Here is a 26,836-nt window from a genome sequence, read left to right on the forward strand (position 1 = left end):
TTCAACAGGCTGAACTGGGGAGTAACATATAAGAAGAAGAATAGCATACCATGCAGAATGAGAATACAGAATTAGAATACTGATTTAGATTCAAATCAGACAGATACCTGGCATAATGAGAGCATTGGTATACAGTATTTATTCAGTTGGTGTGTTTGAATGTACAGTATGTGGATGAGTGGTTATAGAGAGATGTGATAAGAAGGCGACTGAAATAGAACTTATGAAAAAAGAAAACGTCCAGACAATGAAAGGGATGCAGAGTCACCGACCGCCTCAGTCAGATTATTTTACAATGTCAACACAAGTGATCTGGTCTGGAGCTGGACACCAATCGTACAAAAATAGATATTATCAACCAACTGGCAATAAATCACCGGTAATCATCCAATGTTCCAATCAACATTATAATTATAATCTCAAGAGTCAATGAGGGTCTGGGCAAACTTTCACTTTGTTCTCAATCGCTAGTTTTAAGTCTTTTTTAAATCATCATGAAATGCGTTTAGTAAATTATGGTCCCATTCATTTTAAAATGAAAGATAACGTAGGGTATGTTTCTAGGGATTCTAATGGTTCAACCGAGTGAAGACCCGCCCTCGCTGCGGTTGCAGCCAATAGCATTCATTCCCGTTATCATTTTGGACTGGATATTGAAACATGGCGGATTTCAAAATCGCAGAAAAATAGGCTTCATTGACGTTCTGTAGAAACCAATGGTGTCGCTTTGTCCATTCATTTTTACGGCCTTTGGTTCCAATGCTGATCCAACACCCAATGAACAGACTGGAGATCATAGTCTTTCACAGTTTCTTTACCCGGCCATTCCCCCTCCCCCTCCCTCTGACACGCGTCGCACCTCGACCTCGCCGCTGGCCCTCAAACACGGACCGTGCAGTCACCATGGGAATGTCACCGCCCCCGTCGCTGTCCTCATCAGAGGAGCCGCTGCTGCTTTGCCCTGTTACCTTTGGAAGGCTCTCGGGTTGGGGAATGTGCTTGTGAGTTATGGAGAGGGACTCCATTATGTCGCTGCCACTGGGCACATCTTTTAGAGAACCAAGAGGAGACTCGGCATTGACCGGCGTTGCAGACCCCAAGAACCCTCCTCCCGTCACGGACCCTGTCGTGTCTCGCTCCTTTTCCCCTCCCGGCTTCTTTTTTTGCTCCACCGGCTTCCCTTTCCTCAATTTCGACGGGGAGATCGTCTCTTCCTCGTCGCCTTCTCCATCCTCCTCCTCCTCGTCTCCCTCCATCCCTCCTCCCTCTCTCTCCTTGCGCTTCAGGCAGGTGACGGCGCGGCGGAGACGCTGGCTGCGGATGGCCTGTCTCTCCTGCTGCTCCATGCGGAAGAACGAGTCGATCCGCAACTGGGTCTGTGGACGAACAGCGGAAAGAATGTTTAGTAATGTTAGTTACAGTGGAGTAAAGTAACTAAGTCAGGGGTCTTCAACGTTTTCAGGCCAAGAAGGACCCCTTAGTTGAGAGAGAGATGAAGCAGGGACCCCCACAACCTTTTCATAGATTCCATATAGTTTCATCATTTGACAGCACGATCATCAGCGTATTTTGGATTCATGTCAATTTGTGTTTTCAGATATTTAACCACTTGAACCATCAAAACTTTAAAGGTGATACACCATGCATTTAAAAAGTATTTATGTCATATTGTTTATGTCCCAAACACGTTTTTCAAAAGGTTTGAGGCTAAATTACCACTCCTGAATAGAGAGCCTCTCATTTTTGAATGGCTCTCAGAGCATTTTTAGCTGCAGTACCACCTTTGGCCTGAACTGCGCCACCCCCCCCCAAAAATCTTTTTGAAAAAACTTTTCTTCAAAAACGGCCGTTTATGACATCACAAACGGCAGCAAATCTGGAAAGCCTGTTTTGAGAACCCGTGGGATGCTTTTAACCTCCACCTTCCCAAAACCAGAGAAAGACACAACGGTCTGAAATGGGACTTTGTGAGGATAGAAGGTGCTAGTGGGACCCTAAAATAGGAAAAGTGAATTTTCATGGTGTATCACCTTTAATAAACGTGACCTTTCACTATGTGCTTAAGTCTGCTCTTTTTCCCCTCTACACAGAACCTTTTTGCCGAAAATAGCAGATCTACAAGCTCTCGAGGCGTTGTGAGTTTGTAGATCTACTGTGTTTGGCTAAAGTTCTCAGAATATGGACACTAGGGTTCAAATGGTTAATATAAAAATGGAGAAAAAACTAAGTTTCTATCACACAACGATTTGGAGAACCCCCCGTAGAAACTCTGAGTACCCACTAGGGGCCCCAGACCCCTGTTGAAGACCCTTGAAATAAGTACATTTACAATTTTGAGGTATTTGTATTTGTACTTTCCAGTATTTGTATTTCCAGTTTTCTGTACTTTTACTGCTACTCCACTACAATCTCAGAGACAAATATTGTACTTTTACTACTCCACTACAATTATTTGAAAACGAGTTAATAGCTACAAAATATACATTAACCACTTCAGCCTTTATATACATTTCGGCCATTTGAAAATAGCCGATCTACAAGCTCACAATGCGTTGCGACTGTGACGCATTGTGAGCTTTATTTGATTTGAATACATTTGAAAACTTCAAATGGGACATTCTGCATAATGAGTAGTACTACATTTTGATAAAACTACAATACTACTAATAATACTACCACCAGTGGTGCATTGGTGATTCAATGTTTGGGAGGTTGCTTATCTAGAGACTCTACTATACAGGTCTTTTGATATGCATACAGGCTTGTTTCTTTGTTAAAACACCCCGTTGTGACACTAAAGCGTTGGCGAGGTGTGAACTTGGGGGGTTTTTGCATCAATGCATGTCCGTTTGTGTGAGAGGCGTGACCCCTGCTCAGAAAAGATATGGGGCGGCAGGGTTGTGCGACCCCGGACTATTTCAACACTGGTTACCACCTCTTTCAACACTTTGAAAGGGGAAACAGTATCATCCAGATAAAAATCCAACATGCTTGATAATGATTGAGGCAGCCCCGCAGTAGATCAGGGTAGGTTTAAGATTGGATATTTGAACCCCTCACACTACAGGATAATTTGGTCAGATATTCGCTTCCCAACAGCCTTGAGAGGAGAACGTCCCTCCTGATCACCGGAAGGTGGGTTTCAGGGTTTCCCAACATCTCCTTAATTCTCCTCTAATGTGAGCTAGGATTAAGGATGGCGGTGTTGGTTGCAACACAGCCTCTAAGGACCGCTAGCAGGGCTTTCAGACCCTTTAAGTTGTCTTGTTTTTAGTGTAGGCTATTTATACTATAATTTTGCGAATGTCTGACTGAGTGAGTGAGTGAGTGAGTGTCTGTCCCAGCGTTTCTCCTCGGTGGCTGGAGCAATTGATCTGAAATCGCATCACCATCAGCATATGAACACACCTGACATAACTGTGAAGCCCGTTTGTCACTTTCACAAATCGTATGCCGTATAATAGCATTTTTATGGTGTATCTATATCTATTTAGCCTACAGTACCTTTTGTGACCACACATGTTAAGGGAGGGGCGCTGTTGTTCAGGCCATGCACAATCACACACAAACCCACACACACACACACACACACACACACACGGGGGGGGGGGGGGGGGGGGGGGGAGTGTGTGTGTGTGTGCAGGCGGGCAGGCGGGCGGGCGGGCGGGGGGGGGGGGGTGGGGGGGGTTAGCCATTAAACGAAACGGGTATTTCTTACATTGATGCTCCTACATATTATCATGCAAGCACCAGTTAAAGTTACTTTCCATCCCTCATATACTGTATGCACAGTGCACATCCCATAACCCACACACTGCACATCATTTTGGAGCTCATATCTTTGAACGGGTAAGGGCTAGTTTGTCAAATTGTTGCAATTTTTGCAGCCATGTAATAAGCGTGATAATGTACAGGGACATCGTCATCTTTGCTAAATAAACCCCATTTCCTTAGTAACATAATGCGTTTCTCTTCCAAGTACCTGGTGAACATTGAGCTGTTTAAGTACAGGCTGAAGTGTCTCCTCTGCCCTCTTACTGCTCCAACCAAAACGACTTTGACAGAATGTAACAATGCTTAAGGAAATTATTATTATTATTTAAGAATTAAATGTAATTCTTTCATTATTTTAATTATTATTTCAAAACATTAAAAAAAGAAACATTCCCATAAAAGCAACAATTTTCATGATTAAAAACATATCTTCTAAGTTATTTCATGAATAAATAAAAGAAACATCTACGAAATTCCATAAATTAGAAAGAAAAATGGTGTAGATCTGCTATTTTCACTAGTTTGTGTCCCGTGCAAACGTCTTATTCTTTCTTTTGGGTCACAAATGCTATCCTTTTAGCTTAACCTTTGACTGCAGTACCTGTCGTTTTACAGCCTTGTTAATAAAGTAATCAATCAATCAATTTCATTGACTTACATTCATTCAATATCCCAGTACACAGTAATGTGTCCTATGTCAGGAACACCCACCCGTCTCACACATACAAATAAAGGATATTCTTTTATAAGGTGGAGGTCTGGGAATCCCCAGCTAAACGAGCTCTCTGACTGTTCGACAGCTGGATGCAGGTAGGCCTGTGCGACAACAGGGTTGGGAAAGCCAGGCTGCAGTTTCAAGGCCTGCAGTTTTTTCTTAACCTTGGAGTCCCGTGGATCAGATACCAAACGCTTGTTCTTCTGGGCTTCTGACCACCATTCACTGGAAGGCAGAAAGAGCAAACGGACAGATACAAGAAAGCCTTTTAAAAATACAAACCTGTACACAAAAAAATATAGAAAACACTAACATATGATTGTCAATAAAGTGTATGGATTCTGAGTGGCACCACAATGGATGTATAAACTGTACAAGATTGCATACAATCATCATGCCAAACATTTTAGAATTTTTCCATTACAGCCTGTTGTTGAAATGTAACGATGGGGTGCCATGATTTATTTCCACCCTAAAACATGATAATCAGGTATTATGATTATATTAGGAGGAATATATTTTCCAAAAAATTTCTACAGAAAGTGTTAAAAATATGTTTTTATGTGGCTACACCCACCTGCTCGTTAAGTATGCCTGGTTGTCAGGTGGGTGGTGACCAAGCTGAGGTTAGCCACACCCACAGTGTTGGGTGTATGGTAAAATGGGAGGGGCTGATTGTATGATGTCATTAAATCTGTGTTTTTTGATCAGGTCTTTCAGGAAGAAACCCAACATACACAGGGAAGGCACATTTTGCACATTATAACCAAACCTGGGGTTCTATTAGAGTAATGTTAACTCCATAGTCACATAGAAAACAGAAAACGTACAAAACTATGGCAACACCTCTTTAAGCAGTTGAATTCCAGTGTATAACCTGAAATGGCAGGTTAAGTAAGTAAAAGGGCAATTGGGTGGCCCTATCCATTCATAAAAGCTAGAAAATTGTGTTAATTACATACAAACACTCTTTATAAAGCAATTTTGGAACAGACTGTGTTATAGTATTACACCCACTGAAGCATTATTTAGGCAATATTGCACGGCAGAAAGTAGTATATTGCCAACATGATGGCAAAAAAAAGAAGGAAAAAAAAACTACAATAAACAAAGGAAGAGAGACAGACCATTATAACCATTAAATATGTTGGTCTTGCTTTTAGAGAAAGAAAGCCAAGGTGTCAGTGAGTACAGTTTGCTACACCATGAAAAAGGTCCTTGGAAACTGGAGGAAACGCTGACAGTAAGAGGCCTGGCAAGTTTCTAAATTTCAAGCAGCAGGTTTGACAGGTCGAGTGGCAGTAAGAAAGTCATTACTAAGATGTCAAAAATAAGAAAAAGACAATGAAGCACAGCCACTGGCCTACTGAAGAAGAACCAATTTCAGCCACTTCTTTCCACCTGTAAACCTGTGATGTGACAATGACATTGATTCTAAAGAAGGTCTTAAAAGTACACATTTGTTTAATCACACAGGGTTTTTGTTCGCCATTGAGAAGGAGAAAGGGTGGTGTGGTCCTCGGTGTGTGACACTGACTTTCAAACATAGAGGAGGAATCATGACGGTCTGGGGATCCTTTGCTGTAGGCAAGAGTCTGCGACTTGCACCCTGGACTAAAAGGTCTACCACAGCATTTTGAATACCAGTCTGATACAATGAGATTTGTGAATTTACTGAACACACAAGCACATGTGCACAAACCTAAAATTTGTGAGTGGTTCCATGCTTGGCCCAGGGAATTCGTTGAGGATCTCCATACCAGTGACATAACCCACTCCTGGGATTCCTTCCGTGTAGTCGCTACCCAGCAGGTAGGCCAGGTTGATGAGCTTGCTCCTGTCCAGACCTGGGGGCAGAGGAAGGACAGGATGTGGTGAGTGAACTGTGACTTTAGCTTACTGCAGGGCTTATCAATGGCTCCCGGCATGTGCACTTAAGCCTCTCCAACTGATCCAAAATGCCGCGGCACGACTGGTCTCCAACTGGCCAAAATTCTCACGTCTCCCTCTTCTCCGCTCCCGGTTGCTGCCCACACAGAATACAAAACACTGATGCTGGCCTTCAAAGCAGCAAATGGCACCTGCATACCTCCAAAGCCTGATCGACCCCTACAACCCCACCCGTTCACTCAGATCAGCTAACACAGGGATGCTGTCACAGAACCCTCGCTAAAAACCATTCATCCTAGACAATTTGCACTCCTGGCTCCAAAACTGTGGAATAAACTCCCTTTGTAATTCGTACTCACTCTCCAGCTTCCGCTGTGGTCTGAAGTCTTCAGACTCCACCTTAGCGCATAGCACTTACCGTAGCACTCGCCTACCCTCAATTAACATACATGAAAGCTAGATAGCATTTGTTTAGGTTTTATATAAAGTTGCTTGGTTTAGTGGTCTACCTACGTTCTTTTTCTTAGATGACTATTTCTATGCATTTGATGTATTGATGTTAATGTATTGATGTATTGACCTTGCATGAATCGCTCTGGATTAAGAGCACCTGCTAAATGCCTAAATTGTATCAACTAGTCCTTACCCGTTCAAAGATATGAGCTCCGAAATGATGTGCAGTGTGTGGGTTATGGGGTGTGCACTGTGCACACAGTATATGATGGATGGAAAGTAACTTTCTGGTGCTTACATGATAATATGTAGGAGCATCAATGTAAGAAATACCCGTTTCGTTTAAAGGCTACAGAGATACTGTGTACCGATCTACATGACAACATCTGAAAGAGGGCCAGCCAACACCCCCCCCCCCCCCCCCACACACACACACACACACACACACACACACACACACACACACACACACACACACACACACACACACACACACACACACACACACACACACACACACACACACGCACGCACGCACACACACACACACACACACACACACAGAGCTGGTTAAACATGTTGCCCCATGCTAGATGCAGAATAGATATGCCTCATGCTAGATGCAGAATAGATAGTAGTTACACCATAAAAATGCTAATATACAGCATATGATTTGTGAAAGTGACAAACGGGCTTCACAGTTATGTCAGGTGTGTTCATATGCTAATGGTGATGCGATTTCAGATCAATTGCTCCAGCCACTGAGGAGAAACGCTGTGACAGACAGACAGACAGACAGACAGACAGACAGACAGACAGACACTCACTCACTCAGACAGACATTCGCAAAATTATAGTATAGATGTGGTGTCCAGGGACCCACAGGGATCCTTGTAGAGTGGGTTCCTTAAAGGATCCCTTAAAGGATTTGTTTGGGCTTTTCTGCCTTGATAGAACAGTGGAGATTTTAGAGGAAACAGGGAAAGAGTGAGGGAGTAACACACAGCAAAGGTCCCACCGTCAGGCTACATCAGAGCCTACTGTATATACAGGCTTTAACCACAAGGTTGCCCCACCCCCTTAATTAAATAGAGCCTTACATGTTTGTAACTCTGAGAGTGTACAAATGGGGGTCCATTTGCACACCAACATCATAGTTAGGGTATTTGTAGAACCACTGTTCTACTGACAGCTGTGTGAATGAATCATTTGAGAACTCTGAGCACCCAAGACTCCAAACGTTAGAGCTTTGAGTACTCAAGAGTTCCAGGTAGCGCGGTGTGCTCTCAGACTGCCTGTCAGTCATCACCGGCTTCAACACCTGTCCCTGCTACGTGCCGGATAAACATATCAGATTAGCACCCTGCAGTGGTGTTGATCCGAGGTGTTAAAACTTCAACGAGAAACATTAGACCGAGTCTGAACTTGGCATCATATTTGAAATTTGTCATTAGATACGTAGCTTAGAAAGGCGCTGTCTGATGACTTAGGCTCCAACTGCTAAAAAACTTGGTGTGGTCCAAGGCACACATTGCATCAGTCACCCGGTCCTGTAGGTTCACACTCTATAACATCCGTAGAATCAGACCATTCCTCACCCAGGAGTCAGCCCAGCTCCTCATCCAGACATCTGTCATATCAAAACTTGACTATTGTACAGTAACTCACTTGCCTCCCGGTATGTGCACTTAAGCCTCTCCAACAGATCCAAAATGCTGCGGCACGATTGGTCTTCAACCAGAAAAAATTCTCAAGTCTCCCCCCTTCTCCGCTCCCTCCCCTGGTTGCTGCCCACACAGAATACAAAACACTGATGCTGGCCTTCAAAGCAGCCAAAGGTATGGCACCTCCATACCTCCAAAGCCTGATCAACCCCTACAACCCCACCCGTTCACTTAGATCAGCTAACACAGGGATGTTGACAGAACCCTCGCTAAAAACCCCAGGACAAAAATCCACTTGTCCTAGACAATTCGCCCTCCTGGCCCCAAAACTGTGGAATAAACTCCCTGTCGCACTTAGAACAACAGACAGGAGACACAGCTTCCGCCGTGGCTTGAAGACTCACCTATTTAGACTCCACCTAAGCTCATAGCAATTACGGTAGCACTCGCCTACCCTCAATGACCATTCATAAAAGCTAGATAGGAGTATAACGTTTCTTTACTGAATAGGTGTTTGGTCTACCTACATTCTCTTCTTTTTTTCTTGATTATTTCTATGCATTTGTGATGTATTGATGTATTACCTTGCTTATTGTAAGTCGCTCTGGATTAATTAAATGCCCAAATTGTAAATTGTTGTCACAGACAGACACGGTGGATCGCTGACACTGACCCAGCTGGTTCTGAAGGTCAATGTACTGGTAGTGCTGAACGTATTTGTTCTGACTGAAGAAGTTCCTGTAGACGTGTCTCCCTCCGAACAGCCAGACGTCAGAGTCGTCTGTGATGGTCCCGTGGGTGTGGTCGGAGCGGTCCAGGGCCGCACACTGAGCTTCAGCCTCCATGGGAGCCACCACGTAGGGAACACCAAACAGCCTCAGCAGCTCCTTTCATGAAGGCACACAACATTCATATGGCGGTTACACACTGCAGCAACATATGGTACGCATTGTGAGATTGTAGAATGCATTTTCTTTTGCTACTGATGATTGATTGATTTTTCTTTATTAAAGTGTCGTGCTTCCAAGGAAGCCCGGCCCATATGGACTTATAGGACACTTTTACATTTCATTTGACATAAACAATTTACCAACACATCAATTCACACAAACAATGATCATACAAATAACCAACTTTAACACTCAAGCAACTATTTGAAAAGCTGAGAGTGTCTTCTACTCTAGGCTCTAGAAATAAAATGTGCCGTCTTAAAGACTTCATAATTAAACAACCATTCCAAACTCTGTCCATCATCTTCCCAGAACAGCTCAGGTTTTCATTTTGCATTACATCAAACAAAGGGACCCTCAAATCATCAAATAGAGTACAATAAAACATGAAATGAAATTCAGGGGGGAAAACTAGAGATGCTTGTAACTGTGTGCGTCACGTGTCACACACACCTGTACGCACTGATGCAGTGCATTTGTCTATGGGGTTAGCATTGAATCACCTGGCTCTCCAGGCACATCTGTCCAGTGACGGTGGCAGCCATCCTCTCCTGCTGCTGTTTCTGCTCCTTCAGGCTGCTCTGCTGCACCTGCAGGGAGCTCTCCAGTGCCTCCAGCTCCTCCTGCAGGAGGACACGGGTACTACATCACCACACACCGGAAACTATGACCCAACATGTTAAAGCTCTGCAACCATCATCTGCATTTCTTTCTTTACAATATGGCCCTTCAGTGCTTTGTGAAATCAAGATCTCAGTAACATTATGGGCTAATTTGATGTGTTTTTGAAGCGGTGGAAACCGCTTCCAATGAATGGCTTTGTGTGTATCACGCCCATATATGGTCATTTCAGTCCAGAATGAACAGGCTTTTTCAAAAACAGAATGTCCGTTTAATTACCATATATGGTGATCTCAGTCCAGAATGAACAGGGTTTTTCAAAAACAGAATGTCCGTTACCTTATGTCCATATATGGTCACTCCAGGCCAGAATGAACAGGTTTTTCCTGTCCCGTACGTGTAAAATATCAGTCCAGAATGAATAGGCTTTTTCAAAAAGCAAAATGTGTGTCCCATGTCCATATATGGTCATTTCAGTTCAGAATGAATAGGCTTTATATGTCCTGTACATCTAGAATATGTGTGCGGTGTCCCTCCCGGTCAGATGAATGGATACTTTGAGGATTGTCAAGCTTCACATGATAATTTGGCCTTCAGGGTTTATCTGTCTTATTTAAACACTTTATATTTATTTATGTATTTATTTAATTACAAATTCTTATTTTAATGTATGTGTTTTAATCTATTTTATTCTTTAAACCTATTATACCAACTGTCATACCAGCTCTCCAAATACATTCAGAATAGAAGTTTTATCTGTCCACCGCTTCAATTCGAACCGAGGTTTGATTTTTCTTTTCTGTTTGGGATTCTAAAAAGGCAAGCTGCACAAAGCAGGAAATGCACGAGTGGAATGCATTGTGTCTGTGCCTCTATGACATACTGTATACAATGAGGGCTCCACATTTATGTATGAAATTGTCTTGGAATTTCGTTGTGATGCGCTGGGACCTTTTCTTCTCAAATAGGGCTTAGGTGGTTCAATAAAATAAAGTTCTGTTTGTGTTGATTTTCTATCTATCAAAAAGTAATTTTTATTCATTTATTTGCTTATAAGTAAAATCTTTCCAATTGATAAGAAAACGTTGCACTCTTTGACCAAATATCAGTCAAGAGACATTGGTAGTCTGTGGTTTAGGACTCTCCAAACTCGGGATCGTCATCGGAACCCAAAATCTGGCATCGGTTGGGATCTAATTTCATACTTACAGCATCAATGTGTTCCCATTCATTGGTGACTGGTGTGGAGCTGTCCTCCTTCCCCTCCTCCATACTGTTCTCCTCTTCCTCCACGCCTTCCAAACCATCAGCTGGGCTGCTGAGAGCCTCCTCCTCTTCCTCTTCCTCAGCTGGAGGTCCCTGATCCTGGATGAGGGAATCACCTGCATCCTCCTCTGTTGATTCCTCACCCTCGGACACCTCGATGAAGCTTTCTGGCAGAGCAGATGATAAAACCACAACATTGACTTGAGATTTTCAAAGACATCAAAACAATATTTTTCTTCAAATCAAAAAGGACACAAATATAGAAAGCATAATGTCGTTGTCGGGTGAAAACCTTATGTCTAAAACCTTCCTTATTTTGAAATTATTTTAAAAACGATTTAAAATAGTGAAAATAGCCAATGTGAGGTGTTGTAGATTGTAGGTGCTTGTAGATTGGCTATTTTGACTACTTTTGTGTGACCTTCTTGTATGATGAAGTAGGGCTTTACTTTACGAAAAAATATATACATTTGAAACTTGGAGATACAAGGTTTCTGCCTGACAGTGACGATATAAAAGCCTGATTTGGATACAGTAAATTAAAGAACTAATCATGGATTCCGTCCTGTGACAGCGATCCAAAAGGACACACCTTCTGAATCGCTCCCCTTGTTGTCTTTCTTCTCCAGTAGCGTTCCATGCCTCTCCTCCAACACTTCAATGCTGTCTTCACTCCTGTTATGTGACGGCAAAGGACGTGCATTCAGAGGCCCCTGCAGCAGTCGAGGAGAGAGGATCATGGACATGTCCTTTTGATCCGAGGCAACTCTCTGGGACTGACCTGAAAGGTCCTTTTGATCATGTCCCATGTCCTCTCCTGTCCATTCGGATTCCAGTACGCCTCTTTCTTTGTGTTCCTTCCTGTCTTTCTCTCCTCCACTCCCCAGAAGAATTAATGTCTCTTCTCTGTTAGGGTGTCCGCCACTATGTGTCAGTGCTCTATTCCGCTGTCCAACTGCCTCATCCAACTCGTCTTCAGAACTACTGTCCAACAACCTGTCTCTTGTGTGAACATTTTGGTCCGATTTGTTCTCAGTGTGTTGATGATTAATACACTGAAGGTCATCGGCTTCTTTCTCTTCCTCTGAACTGCTTATGATCAGTCGTGGTGCAGGATGTCGACTCGTTGGCAGGGACTCATTAGGCGCTCTAATGGGAGCCTCTCTTTCACTCGTGCCATCGTCGTCCTCTGCCATCGCTCGTTGGATGGCCAGCAGGGTGCGAGGGGACACACTGCCGCTCCTCTTCTCACTGACACCCATTTCCTCATCTGAACTGTCATCCATAGCAGCCTGGATGGCCTTCAGAGTACGCGGTGAAGGGGGGTCAGCGTTCCTCTGAGGAGAGAGGGGAGGTTTCAGTGCGGATGGCTTGGGGGATGAAGAGGGACCCTGTTCTTCGTCCTCCTCGGCGACAGGACGCCACAGGGGCTCGGGTCGTTCTCTCCTGCCCCGCGACAGGGGTCCCCCAGACCAGGGCTGGGCTGCCGGCTGGCTCTCTGGAGCCCTTTCACTCTTCTTAGAACCTGAGAGAAAGAAACAAAAACAAAAAACAAAGCTAATCGTCTTGCTATAAAGGTGAAACCAACGTGCAGGCGTTTGCTTTCTGTGTTTTCACTACCTTTAGATACTAGAGCAGCACATTGCATTATCACTGAATCAGAAAGAACGGCGTCACCTTTAATGAGAATATAGTGGGACGAGTCCTCGGAGAGGACCCTACGTGACTCCACAGTCTGCTCCCCCTGATCTCCATCCTGTCCAAAGTTCTGTGGAGCCCAGCCAGCACTCTGCTGGCCCATCTCTCGTTCCACCTCCTCAAGACGCTTGTTCAGATGGTTCCTCTGCAGCAGACCTGCCAGTTGGTACTGGGAGAAGTCTCCTGATTGCTGAGAGAACAGTATGGGAATTCCCTGGATTAACTAGGGCAGGGGTTCTTAAACGTTTCCTGCTCGAGACCTAAACATGGTTCAAATGGAGTTTGAAGTTACAATGGGTTTATATAGGAACGTGACTCATAAAGTGAATATCAAATATCTAAATATTGAATCAAGCAACTTAAAAACTGTCTGGGGTTCACAAAAAAGTGTGTTAATGCACAGACAGGGTGCGAATTGTCATGCAGAAAAAAAACTACAATATTGTCAGAATTTGGACAAATTCGGAGTGCATGAGGTCATAGAGATTCGGTGTGCATGAGGTCATAGAGACACCATGTGTTTGTTTATTGTCCGGTTCAGATCCTGTCTGTGCGTGCGTGCAATGTTTGTTTCACCTCTGGAGGCTTGTGGTACATGGTTCGGCGTCTTTTGCTAAACTCCTTCATGTCTTTGAGTATCTCGTGTTTCATTTCAGGAGGCAGGCTGGTAAACTCTTCTGAGTTGATGTCCACTGAGTTGGGACGCTCATACAGTTCCTCCTGAGGAGAAAAGAAAAGAAAGAAGGCATCTGGATTCAGATATATATTATTCACACTGTTCTACCATATAAACTAGAAAGTTGCAAGTGTGGTTGCCATGACGCGAGTCACACTTGCAAATTAATTCCGTCTTACCATTTGAATTTTCCCCATTCAAGACAATGGGGAAAATTAATTCACTAATAAATGACTGGCCATATATGGAGATCTCTGTGTCAATCCTTGTCCCTTTCATGCCCATATATGGAGATCCTTGATGTCATCAATATTAATCACATATCTTGGAATTGACATACTGTGTCAGTCTAATGTGGTCTATGATGTCAGTCATCTCCATATTTGGGAAAGGTTACATCAATGGAGAAAATCTATTCACGAATACATTCATATAAATTTAACTATAACGTATCTCTTAGGAAAATGCACCACTACGTGACCTGATGAAGCCGGTCGATTTTAAATATATGGCCCAAGTGCGTGCCACCTTAACTCATTCCCCGTCTTTTAAAATACCTTCGAACTCCCATTTGCCATTCGTCTCCATAGACTTCCATGTAATTCATAGTGCACGGATCATGCACACCCATGCCTAGATCATGCACCACGTGTGTCCACATTGCTCACAGCTTTCAAAAAAATAATCAGAATGGAAAACCGTTCAGGCATTCATGAACTAGCAGCCATTATGTTTTCCTAAAATTTAAACAAAGATGGCTGCCATGTTTGAAAGATGGGGTTGCTATGGGGGTTAAACATGCAATTTCGCGATTGCTATCATGCCTACTACATTTCAAAACATTTTTTTTTTCAAAAACTGGAAATTCTCGGGACTACCGGGCCTGGCGGGGAGGGACATTAGAATATTCTCTGGACTATCGGGCCTAGCAGGGAATGAGTTAACTGTGGTAGGAGTAGCGCGGCAAAAAAATGTTTATCTGGAAAGACGGACAAGTACTATAGTCTATAGTTCCCCTGCAGAGGCAACCACACTAAAAATATAAACGTCATACAATAGATGTAGCGTGTAGAGAAGCAGGAAACAGGCAGAGAGTTGGAGAGTGACATGCAGCTAAGGTCCGCCAGGGCCGGGAATTGAACCGGGCACTTGCTATGCGGTGATTGTAATGTTACCTGATACATGAGGTAGTTTTCAGTCATCTCTTCCCGCTCTCGCTCTTCTTCCTCCTCTGAGCTGTAGGCAGGGATAGGGATAAGGAAAGGATGGAGCCGGTAACCTTGGTTGTTCTTAATGTTTCTCTATACGTCATCCAGAAATATAACAAGCAGCCTCACACTCTATCTCTTGCACACACATGCATCACTGACCTGTTCCTCTCTTTCTCCTCTGCAGGTGGCAGGGCTGGTAGAACATAAATGTCATCCACCTCATCTCTCCTGACATCGGAGATGCTGGGTAGAGGGTCTTTACTGTTGGAGAAAAAATAAAAGCCACGGTTCAGACTTCAGACAAGACTAGTTCTTCTGTGTCTTTTCATTCTTCTATTCCTGCTGATTTTCATGTGCCCCCTACCTGCGGTCTCCAAGTGCAGCTTTGATGGCTTGTCTCTTCAAGAACGTCTTGATGAGTTTCTCGTTGGTTTGTTTGGACTCACGACTCAACTCTTCCTTCCTCTGTCTCCTCAGGGCCTGTAGGAAGGACATCCCGCAAGAATCCTCATCACACGCGCAGCAGCATTTATAGCTGCGTAGTCACCTCTAGTGTGGTGTAAATTGACAATTTAGACAGTCACAAACAAAGATCTCTCTGTGACCAGAAGCAGGACACAAACTAAAATAGACGATGGTTTTAAAAGTGGGGTCCTTAGGGAGGTTTCAGGGGATCCAGCTAACTTATTGATAGTAAAGGGTCAAATAATACACAATTTAGTTTTAGTCATCTGAAATGGTTTAGTCTTAGACGACTTTATCAAAATCTTAGTCTTTTAGTCTTAGTCTTAATGCAGTGTTAATTTTGACAGTAAAGATTTAGTCTTGGTCTTTTGAACACCACACCATTTAGTCATCTGAAATTGTTTAGTCTTAGTCGACTAAATACCCAAATCTTAGTTTTTTTTTTGTCTAAAGTCAACAAAAATAACACTGTTCACACAAAGCACTACAACTATATAGTTTGTTTTCTTTTATCATTATTAAGAGGATGACAGAGTCCACACCACAACTATAACACATTGTTATAGTGTTGTTATAGATGAACAATATAGTAATCATTATAGTTACAGTGCTTGGTGTGAACGGCCCTTTAGGAACCAAATGGACCCTTAAAGGTCTGTAACTCTGAGAATGTACAAATAGAACCGGGTCCATTTGGTTCCATTTGCACACTCTTGAAGTTGTGGGGGTCCATAGGCTAATGCATTAACTGGGGGTTCTATCATTTTTTTGTTTTGTTTGGGGGCTTTTCACAATTTTTTTCTCTAGCAGTGGAGAGAGACAGGAGACATGTGGGAAGAGTCTGGGAGAAAAATGCATCAAATCTGCCACCATGCTCAGGAATCAAACCCGGGACATGCCGCCGGGCATCACAGCCCATTAACCACGCCATCGGCGCCCCCCGAAATTAAAAGGTTTGAGAACCACTGAAATATAGACATCATCTCCACGTAGACACGTACCAGAGTCTGCTTCTTCAGTAGCGGTGCATCTCCATCAAACACAAACACTGGCTTTATGCGGAAGAAGAGCAACTTGCAGATGCGGTGGAAGAGAGTGAGGAGGTGGGCATTCTGAACACTGTTTCCTTGCCGGTCCCTGACTCCCTTCACGGCCTGATTGAGCCAAATGCTGATGTCTGGACACTTGGTTAAGAATATAACTTTACACATATACATAACCACTCAAGTGAAAGCAAATCAATACATGGGAGTATATGATTTCTGTCCATAAACAATAGTAAGACCATGTACAGAGCTATAAATAACAGCAAAAGTACAATATACTATAACTATGGACAGGGAGAGAGAGAGGGGTACTGCTACCTCCACCCCTCTAGCAACATAAAGGCACTCTGCTTTTCAGACCCTTTTTTACTGTAAATACCATTTATTTTCTAGTCTGTTTTCCGACTGTCTTATGATGGTTTTTCTTTGCATTGTACTGTTTTATTTGTCTGTCGTGTAATGCAAACAAGCCTAACAGCTTTCTTGTGGTCTTTATCCTTTTAGTTGACCTTGTATCAGTGAACTGTACTGTACATTTTCCTATGCAAACTTCAAAAAAAGTATTCAATCAATCAATCAATCAATCAATCAAAAAGCTTACGTGTACACATTTGCACTCAAATGACCACAGTGGAAACAAGTCCCCAGGACTTTCTGAAGTTTCTGTGTTATCCTTTAATCCTTAATAGTGTCTGACATTATAATGACTGTATCACGTGCTGTGCACATTTCTGACTGATAAAGTATTCGATCAATCATGTATGTGTATATTATATTACAGAAACAATTATTAATCATCGGTCTGAGTCAACCAAGGATACCAACAGCCAGGATCTTTCCCTCCAGTGTCTCTGGGTTGATGGGTTTCCCAGTGCTTTCCAGGAGCCTCCACAGTCCCTGCACTCCCATGGTTATTGTTGCACAGCAGTAACTGTCTAGCCCGGACTTTTATCGCTTCTTTGAGCTATTTATCTAATACTTATTGTCACTTCAAAAGGAGACGACTGGAAATTAACGTTTACTGGTCCAGCTCAGCTCCACAATGGTGCTGTAACTGTTATGTATGTCCGCAGACAGACACTACAATCGAAGGTTCCAATCTCTATGGTTCCGATCCGTGTGCAATTGAGTAGACCGGTTGTATTAACGTGTTACACCTTGTGCTCGAGCACGCTCTTTAATCTGAACTCAGATCAGATGACAAAACGTCTCGTGGCTCAAACAACATGTTGAAGAAAACAACAGCAACTGATCCCAGACCAGTAGGGTTTTGTTCTCAGTCCAGACAGGAACTGTCGGCGTTTTTTAGCCAACAACATCCTGTCCGGGCACAGAACAGATTAGAGACAAGATGGCGACGACAACACCAAATAGAAGCAGTGAACAATAGCTAAGGAAAAGGAAAACCATCAGTAGAGTAGTGTTGTTGGTGACATCAGGAGGACGCACTCCCTGTCGGTATGTTTGCTGCGAACTTATCCTTTCTCCGTATTTATTATTAGCTTATCGGAACTCAAATCATTTGGCTGACGCGTTGTTACCGTTTTGAATGAAATGGAATCTTGTTTGTTGCTAGCTGGTCCATACACTCTAAACTGTAACCAACTCGTTGAATTTACACAGTTAAACAGCGTCGATGATATTCCATGGAAAGACCTTTGTTTCTTAGTTCTGAAAGGCTGAAACATAACGGTCTGGGATACTTTGGTCCTCAGATATGAAGCGTAAATACTTAGTGATTTCCAGTGGTGGGAAAAGTACTCCCTTTTGTTCGACTTAAGTAAAAGTACTAATACTGCAATGTAGAAATACTCTGTTATAAGCAAATGTCTGGAATTCAAAATTTACTCGAGTAAAAGTACCCAGGTATTGGAATTCAAAGTTTACTCGAGTAAAAGTACCCAGGTATTGGCATAAAAGTGTACCATAAAGTACAAAAAGTAGTACTCTTTATGCAGAATGTCTCATTTCAATGCATCGCATTGTGAGCTTGAAGATCTGCTATTTTCAAATGGCTGAAATGTAATAGTGCTGAAGTGGTTAATGTATTGATTGATTGAAGAATTTATTAGAAGTTTGCAATAGAAAAAAGTACAGTTTCATGACAGTACAAATCACTGGTACAAGGTCAACTAAAAGGAGATCCTAGAAAGCCGAGGCTTATTTCCACGGTCACCAGCACTTTCGCCTATAACATATTCGCCTACACGCATTTGGTCCTTTCGCCTGGCATTTTCGCCTTGGAGGAGAGTCTTTTCACCTACCTGTCTGAGACATTTCGCCTACCCTCAATTCTGCTGTCAGACTGTCCATGTTTGCAAATTATCTCTTTGTCATTTAAATATTATAGTGACTGTGACTGTGGTTTCAAGTGAATCTAACAGTTTACTTGACATTTATTATTTACATCACATTTTATTCCTAAAATATGGCAAAATAGTTTTTTATGCCTGTTGACAGGCAAGGTTGATTCTATAGGCTATTTATGTGTAGCATATCTTATATAGACCTATATAGGCTAATAGCCTACATATATATCTTGTATATCCTAATGTTAAAACAACAATAGACCTAACACTGTTCATTTTACAATACTGTTCAATACTGCACCAAAGAATGTATAGTATCGGGACATGGATTAATTAATTATTTGGGCGCACCTGATTCCAATAGCTCTGTATGTGATTACTATGGAGTGCATAGGATAGCCGTGTGTAGGTTTGACATGTAACACCACTGTCACAGTCACTATAATATTTAAATGACAAAGAGATAATATGAAAACATGGACAGTCTGACAGCAGAATTGAGGGTAGGCGAAATGGCTCAGACAGGTAGGTGAAAAGACTCTCCTCCACGGCAAAAGTGCCCCGCGAAAAGACCTGGCGAAAATGTTATAGGCGATTATGCCTGACACCATTTCCACAGGAACCACACTTTAAGTATCTCATATAACATTGAAAGACAGACGGATAGAATAGTACTTTATCTAGGATAATATCAGTTTCAAAAGCATAACATCAAATACAAAAGGCAGAATACAAAGAAAAGGGGGGGGGGGGGAGCATGGGGGCTTAGTCTATTTACAAGTCACGGGTAGCTGCTGTCTGAAGGTGACTTTTCATACCAATTTTGAAGGAGGCTAGGGATTTGCTCTCCTTTAGGGCTTGTGGAAGGGCGTTCCACATGTTGATGGTATAGCAGGAGAACGAGTTAGCGCCTTGTTTAGTGTTAAATCTACGCTGATGATGATTAGTGGAGCTGCCTCTGGTGTTATGATCGTGAACATCCTTGACCTTTAAGAAGTAGTTTGTCAGGTACATGGGAATCTTGGAGGTGTAGTGTATCTTGTACACCAGGCCCATTGCAAGATGCTGTACTCTGTCAGCTACTTTGAGCCACCCCACGCTTTCGTGGTGATGCTCGGTAAGGTGGGTCAGAGGAGGGAGACCAAGCACAACCCTAATTAGTTTGTTTTGGGCTGTTTGGAGCTTTAGCTTTAAGGCAGCTGGGGCGTCGCGATACCAGACAAGGACTCCGTAATCAATGAGGGGCCCAATAAGAGCACCTCCTAGTGTCTTTCGGGATTTAATATTGATCAGCGGGGCAACTCTTTGCAAGAAGCGAATTCGTTGATTGATGTATGATTGATGTATGTTATGTAATACTACTCAAAACCGACAAAGGAACTAAAGTTTTCAAATTATTGTAGTGGAGTAAAAGTACAGTATTTGCCTAGATGTGGTGGAATATAAGTAAAAGTACTGGAAATACTCATCTAAAGCCAAATGACCAAAGTACAGTAATTGAGTAAATGTACTTAGTAGTTACTTATTTACACCACTGGATGCTAATCCATGGAAGGACCTTTGGTCCTCAGATATATGAAGCGTAAATCCGTAAATAAGTGCTTTATTGCAACAATCAGTCTGTATCATCAAAGTGACAAGGGTCAATATTTGGACATTTTGTAAGAACACAATGTGCATTGTTGCCATTGTCTTCGTCGTGTTAAATACCTTACAGTTTGTTGGTGAGGAGTTGCTTGTTTGTCTCTGATCAGCTCCAGAGGTATCTAGATGACAGGAGCGTTATAATAGTCTGTGTTGGTGTCTGGCTTTGGGACGAACTGTTCATTTGTATATGTAAATGTACATTTGTATTTTTTTTAGGGAAAAGAAAACGACTGACACGACTTTGTCTTTACCTTCTTGCTACTCTAAGCCACTTCGATCATGACTACTGCAGTAGCTGTAAGAGGTATGTAATGCACAGTATCTGAAACGCTACACAAACACTTTGTGTTTACATTCTCCATAACCTTTCAGCCAGTCACAGCGCACTGATGAGCAGTTATGATAAAACTCTAGCCAAAACAGTCTCTGAAGACTTCCAGTAGCCATGTCCCCCATACCTTTTATTCTCTTTTTCATGTCTTGTGCTCACAATACCATTGATGGGGAGGTGAGTGAGCAGGAATTTGAATTCCTCTTGATCCAGCTTGATTTTGAGAGTGAGAGTGCAGACTGCTGTGGAGCAAAGATAGTTATCCAGAGAATACTCAGCGCTTTGTTCCCTCTTCCAGATTCTGCCTATAGGCCTGTCAGGGGCCCTGGAGATGGAATGGAAACGGATAAACCACCAGTCGCAGTCGAGATTGTGGCGGACGCACTTCCCCCAGAGCCCGCTGTAGTTCCCCTGCTGAAGATGGTGAGCCCCCCGGAGACTGCTGTAGTTCCCTTGCTGAAGATGGTGAGCCCCAAACACGGCTCCAGGTCGGCTCACACGGTTCCCCAGCCTCCAGGCGTGCTTCACCTGGGCAAGGTGAGCCGAGAGGCCTGCACCGAGTTGGAGGTCGTGAGGATTGTAGTCCCACGTGCTGCTATTAGCCGCCATGGACGTGCAGTACCTGCTGAGGCCAAAGGGGAGGCTGGGCAGCAGGCTGAGGACCACCCTTCACACTCCCCGCCTCTGGTGGAGGACTGGAGAGGAGCATTAGAGAAGTTACAGAACTCTGAACGCAGGCTACTGCAGGACAAAGAAGGCCTTTCCAATCAGCTTCGTGTCCAGACTGAGGTAAGACCCCAATAAAGTTGTCATTATAGGACCACAATGGAATCAATTCCCCACAACGTTTTTGTGTTATCCTTTTAACCTAAACCAAGATGGGGGTTGATAATAACGGTGTGGTTTTACAAGGATTTCTGGCTTCATGGTCCTCTTATAAACAGTTGGCTCTGAAAGATGTTAGCAGAAGATGCAGGCTCTTTATGCTTGAAAACATGAAGACGGTATTGCATGCACATCTGTGGTCCAGGTGCAAGACAAGCAAAAGTATCATAAAAAAGCACATTGGTAATGATAAAAAAGCTCTGCTGTATTTTAGTGTTGTCAACGTTTCAATCTTAACAGACCTTCATCAGGACATAATACTTGTTGATACTGAGATTATACAAATTAAGTATTGACGTCGTCATATACAGTATTCAGTATAATCCATGCAGTCCGAGACCCTTTGAGTTCCCTTTATAAACTTAAGTGAAATATAAACAAAAAGTGAATAGAACACATGAAAACAAATATGTGGTATTTTAGCTTAGTGGCAGCGTGTACAAGAAATCTGTTGCTGACTGGTCGAGTGGTTTTGGTTTGTGAGATTCTCTCCCATAGAGAGACACGTCTCTCACACATACTCACAGAAATCTACCTTCTTTCAGAGCCACAGCGTAAAAAAACACAATATTTGTAAAATATTAAGGGATTTATTTTCTTGGCCTACTGGCAGTCTCAGAGTGCACAAGAAAATTGGCTCTGTTCACTTCAGTGGTTTTGGGAGATTAGCCACACAGACCCTCTTCTAGATGGCTTGCCTCCTAGGAGCCATGTCATTAAAAATAGCAGTGGTCTTGTGGAGACATGTTTTTTATTGTATAGTTGATTGACTGAGCTTAGAAGAATAGATAAACTTGTTTTAAACTATATTTGCTGTATCTTTGCTAAAATAAGGTTTATGTAGGTAATGTTTGCAAACATTTGACATTCATCAGTAAAATCTTCTACCCTTCTTCCATTTTTCTAGGTGAATCGTGAACTAAAGAAGCTGCTGGTGGCTTCAGTGGGTGATGACCTGCAGTACCATTTTGAACGTCTGTCACGGGAGAAGAACCAGTTGATTTTGGAGAATGAAGCTTTGGGCAGGAACTGGGCACACACTGCTGAGCAACTGGAACGCATGAGCATCCAGTGTGACGTTTGGAGGAGCAAGTTCCTGGCTAGCAGGTACAGTTTGAATGGACAGCAAGATTTATAGTGTTACTTTAAAACTGTAGATCAGGGTTTTTCAAGAGTTTGTGATGTAGGGACCACCATCCTGACTACAAGCAAACTGGGGACCACCACCATTGTGTCGGTGGGTCCATGATAGACCCAAATTACACAATGGTGTCAGTTTTCAAAGCATTTCATTACCAGTAAAGTGCAGGGATTTTGTTTTTATCCAACATTTGACACAATTGAATGCATCAACTATTTACAAAAGTATTTTTTGCAAGACAGCCCAAGTCCTCTGTCAAAATAGTATTATAATATTTACATACACAAAGGAAAATTACTCCTTGGGGGAAAAAATAAATCTTCTGAATGAATGGCCAGGGACCACCTGCAATACCTCCGGTTGAAAACCCATGCTGTAGATTGTACTGTGTATAGCTGTTTGTATTTGAGAAATAGTAATAATACTTGATCAACTATTGTTCTACATGAAGGCACCAGTTATATAATGATGATGAGTGGATACCGGTAGTTGAATTGAACTTGTCTGTCCAGAGTCATGGCAGAGGAGTTGACCAATGCCAGAGCAGCTCTGCAACGCCAGACCAGAGAAGCCCAAGGTGCTATTCAGGACCTTCTGTCAGAGAGAGAAGACTTCTACAGGGACATGATGCTCACACACAGGTACGTGCACCGTAGCAGAACTCAAATAGGACTGCCACTAAAAGAAGCACATTAAAAAGCTGCATCTTGACTTGCACCAATATGCTGTAAGCCAGGGGTCTTCAACAGGGGGTCCTCAGAGTTACTATAGGGGGGCTGCCAAATCATTGTGTGATACTGTATGATCATGTTTTTACATTAACCATTTGAACCCTAGCATCCCTATTCTGAGTGGAACGTTAGCCAAAAATAGCAGATCTGCAAGCTTACAATGCCTCGCGCTGCGAGGCGTTGTAAGCTTGTAGAGCGGCTATTTTGGGCAAATAGGTTTGTAGAGGGAAAAGAAGGTCAGACTAAGTATTTGACGGTTCAAGACAAGTGGTTAAATGTCTGAAATTACACATTACTCCAACATGACGACAGTGCTGTCTAAGAAATCTATGAACATTTTTAATCTTCAACACAATTTTATACAATATATAGAGGGGGTCCCTGCTCTCTCTCAGCTAAGGGGTCCTTGGCCTGAAAACGTTGAAGACCCCTGCTGTAAGCACAGTTGACCCTGTATCCTCACATGCTTTCAATTCCATTTGACAGGTTACTTGAGCAGCTTTTAGTGTCCCTGCAGTGGGGAAGACAGCAAACCTACTACCCCAGTGCACAGTCCCTTAGCACGGGTGAGCTGGCTATAGCCAACCAGAAGCTGGCCGAGTCCATCAACTCCCACCTGCTGGGCAAAGTGAACAACAGTGTGGTGAAGAGTGGCAGCAGCACACCCTCAGAATTGTGCAACACGCCAGCTGAGAAGATGGCTGAGAAGGTGTGGTATTAGTCAGCACATTGTTTACTCCAAGCCAACCACAAGATAAGTGTCTGGAGTCACCGGATCGTTAAATTTAGAACGATACACAGAGGATTATGTCTCCGCCAGAGGTCAACCAGTTGATCCTCCTTTTATTAGGTCCATGTGTTATTGTGTTGAGCAATTTGTTTTCTGTATCGCTTTCTTTAGAGCCATACTGCCCTACAAAGGCAGAGTGCAGTAACTATGTTTTCGGACACACCAAGTTATTTGTGTCGCCCAAAGGTCAAATTAGTCTTCATGATATTGGGGGATGAACAATTAGCTCAAGAACAGATATACAATCAGTGTAATATCACTTGTATTCCTTTATCTCATTTGGCTGATCAGTTGTAACAATTCTTTTTTGTGTGTGAAACGTACATAGTTACAGCACTCCTTTGTAGGGCAGCATACTGTTATCGTCTCTGCTTTTTGTTTTGTGTTGATGCACAACACTACAACACATGGACCCAAGGAAAGGAGGGTCGTCTGGTACTGTTCTCTCACTGGTTGAAACTGATGCTCGCTACTCGCTTCTCGCAGTGGTTATCGCAGCCCAGTCTGCAATAGAGCCAAATACCAAACCTGACAGATATTCAGAAATGCTCGGAAAGTTCTCGCCGAGTGCTGGAATCGCGCAATGATCTTCTTGCAGGGACTTTCACACAGCGAGCAAAGCCCGATTTTGGGGGGAGGGAGGGTGGGTTTGTCGGTGAGCGCCAAAAATGGTCGGCGAGAGCATAATCGGTGCAAATATCTTGCAGTGTGTACTAGCCTTAAACAAAATATATTGCTAGTAAAATCCTGGATGCTAGTTGTTTAATTCTTTGAGTGTGCAGCCTCGGAGTGAACCAACTGTTCACTCAGTTAAATTAACACTCAAGATTTGTCCATGTACCTTTCTACCCTGGAATATTCATCTCGACCTATAACCCAGAAATTCTTCTCTTTTCTTCTCTCTCCCTTGCAAATCCATGCTAGGTACTGAAGAGTTTACACCCTACTACTTCTTGTCCAGACGAGGTTGAGTCTCCACTCAGCGACTCTTCGCCTTCTACCTTTCTGAACAGTAAGAAGAGTATTGGCCGGTTCCACCCATACACCCGCTATGAGAACATTACCTTCAACTGCTGTGAACGTTGCACTGGGGACATCCTGGTGCTGTAGGCGTCATGGGGACATCCTGCTGCTGTAGGGGTCAAAGAGAGGCTACATAACCTCCAGTCATCCATGTCATTTCAAAGTTCATGTCAAATGCTTTGAACACACAGCTGTTCAATTTATATTTGACAAATCATGTTCTTTGGGGGACATGGGTTGTGTGTGAGGTGATTACTACAGTCAACACCAAAAGACAGCCACTCGCACATGCATGCATTTACAGTGTTCATGCCTGCCTGGGGTTGAGGATAAAACATTTCAGTGTTCAGCAAGACAGAGATTACTAACAATTAGATTATTTTCTTGTGTTTTGAATTGTATTTTTGAATTCTACTGCTCATGGTAGTGGCCTTCCATTTAATCATAATGGTTGTGATGGAGAGCCTGTTGAGGGCTATTTTAATATTTTAAACAGGAAGTGCTATTGTTTTTGTTCAAGTGTTAAAAGACATGCAAGCTGTGTTTCATCAAAATTGCTGCATTTGTATTATTTCTATAACTCCAAAACTGGTCTGTACTTGGGCTGCACAATATACTTTAACCTAGGTGAAATGCCAGCATGAAACAATCATGCGTTGTTACCACATACCTGAGTGGTTGACTGTTAATTGGTGGTGGTACAATTGGTCAACTATAGTGTCTAGACAACTATACACGTAAAAAGGCCATGGTATTGTCACGTGTGGTCCACAATAGCAATATTTTGAACAGTATAATTTATATTTTAGATGCGATTCTAATTAAATGTGTAATGTACATTGAATTGTATTCTTGACAAATAATTGTTTAGGCTTTAATTATGCTTGAGTGTTTTATTTATTATATTTCTTTTGTTGGTGTGAGATTTATATTCTGATTTTCAGAGAAATTATCATTTTCTTCAAGACAATTGTATATTTAATGGATGCTTTGATGTGATTGAGTGCAGAGATCATAAGCAATACAAAAGTACCCACTCATATCTTTAATATGTTTAAAGGATGCTGGATGGAGAGCTTATATTACTGTATTTGCATTTTGCACTGCTATACTGTATCCTTGATTTGGATTAACTTTTGTTACTTTGTATCTGCCATTTGTTGAGATTTCCTGAAATCATACTGCACACTATTTTGGGTGATTATTATCAAAGATGCTGTTAACATTGTGGTACCCATGTTTCAAACTTGAAATCAAAAGAAAGATGTTAATGGCTTTTTATCTTTCTAATATAACTTTAAAACAATGTCTGAGACCAAAATAAACGTTTCTATTTTCAAAACTTCTATTTCATGTTTTAACACCTGAACTAAAAAGCATTGATGTCTTTTGACGGGAATATGAACACGATTCAACATTTACTCAGTGCCAAGTTATTTAATATAACAAAGGTTTAATTCAAAATAAGCAACGAACATTTTTCATTTTCTCCCTGTACATTCTAAACCAGGCTCACATCCTTCAATGAGTGTGGATGTCAGTTGTTGAGA

At 42.5% G+C, this 26,836-nt stretch overlaps 2 protein-coding genes across 2 annotated transcripts; one reads left to right on the plus strand and one right to left on the minus strand.

The window, feature by feature from the left end:
- Window positions 1-803: 803 nt before the first annotated feature.
- On the minus strand, window positions 804-17,351 carry ercc5 (excision repair cross-complementation group 5; the record flags this gene model as incomplete). The annotated part of the gene is made up of 15 exons (XM_080730306.1): window positions 17,251-17,351; window positions 16,385-16,560; window positions 15,283-15,398; window positions 15,078-15,179; window positions 14,883-14,943; window positions 13,608-13,751; window positions 13,011-13,221; window positions 11,926-12,858; window positions 11,277-11,500; window positions 9,950-10,069; window positions 9,170-9,383; window positions 6,192-6,336; window positions 4,514-4,714; window positions 3,983-4,067; window positions 804-1,376 (listed from the first exon to the last, which is right to left on the minus strand). The coding sequence occupies exons 1-15, from the start codon at window positions 17,336-17,338 to the stop codon at window positions 804-806; spliced, it is 3,393 nt and encodes a 1,130-aa protein (XP_080586432.1). The 5' UTR covers window positions 17,339-17,351.
- Window positions 17,352-17,829: 478 nt separating this feature from the next.
- Window positions 17,830-26,571, plus strand: blzf1 (basic leucine zipper nuclear factor 1). Its single transcript, XM_080729575.1, has 7 exons — window positions 17,830-17,887; window positions 20,602-20,689; window positions 21,015-21,505; window positions 22,509-22,708; window positions 23,255-23,383; window positions 23,960-24,182; window positions 25,188-26,571. Exons 2-7 carry the CDS (start codon window positions 20,665-20,667, stop codon window positions 25,371-25,373), a joined length of 1,254 nt encoding a protein of 417 aa, XP_080585701.1. The 5' UTR covers window positions 17,830-17,887; window positions 20,602-20,664; the 3' UTR covers window positions 25,374-26,571.
- The last annotated feature ends 265 nt before the right edge of the window (window positions 26,572-26,836 follow it).

Source organism: Nannobrachium achirus, assembly GCF_963921795.1.
Source record: "Nannobrachium achirus genome assembly, chromosome: 7".
In the NCBI taxonomy this organism is placed as follows: Eukaryota; Metazoa; Chordata; class Actinopteri; order Myctophiformes; family Myctophidae; genus Nannobrachium; species Nannobrachium achirus.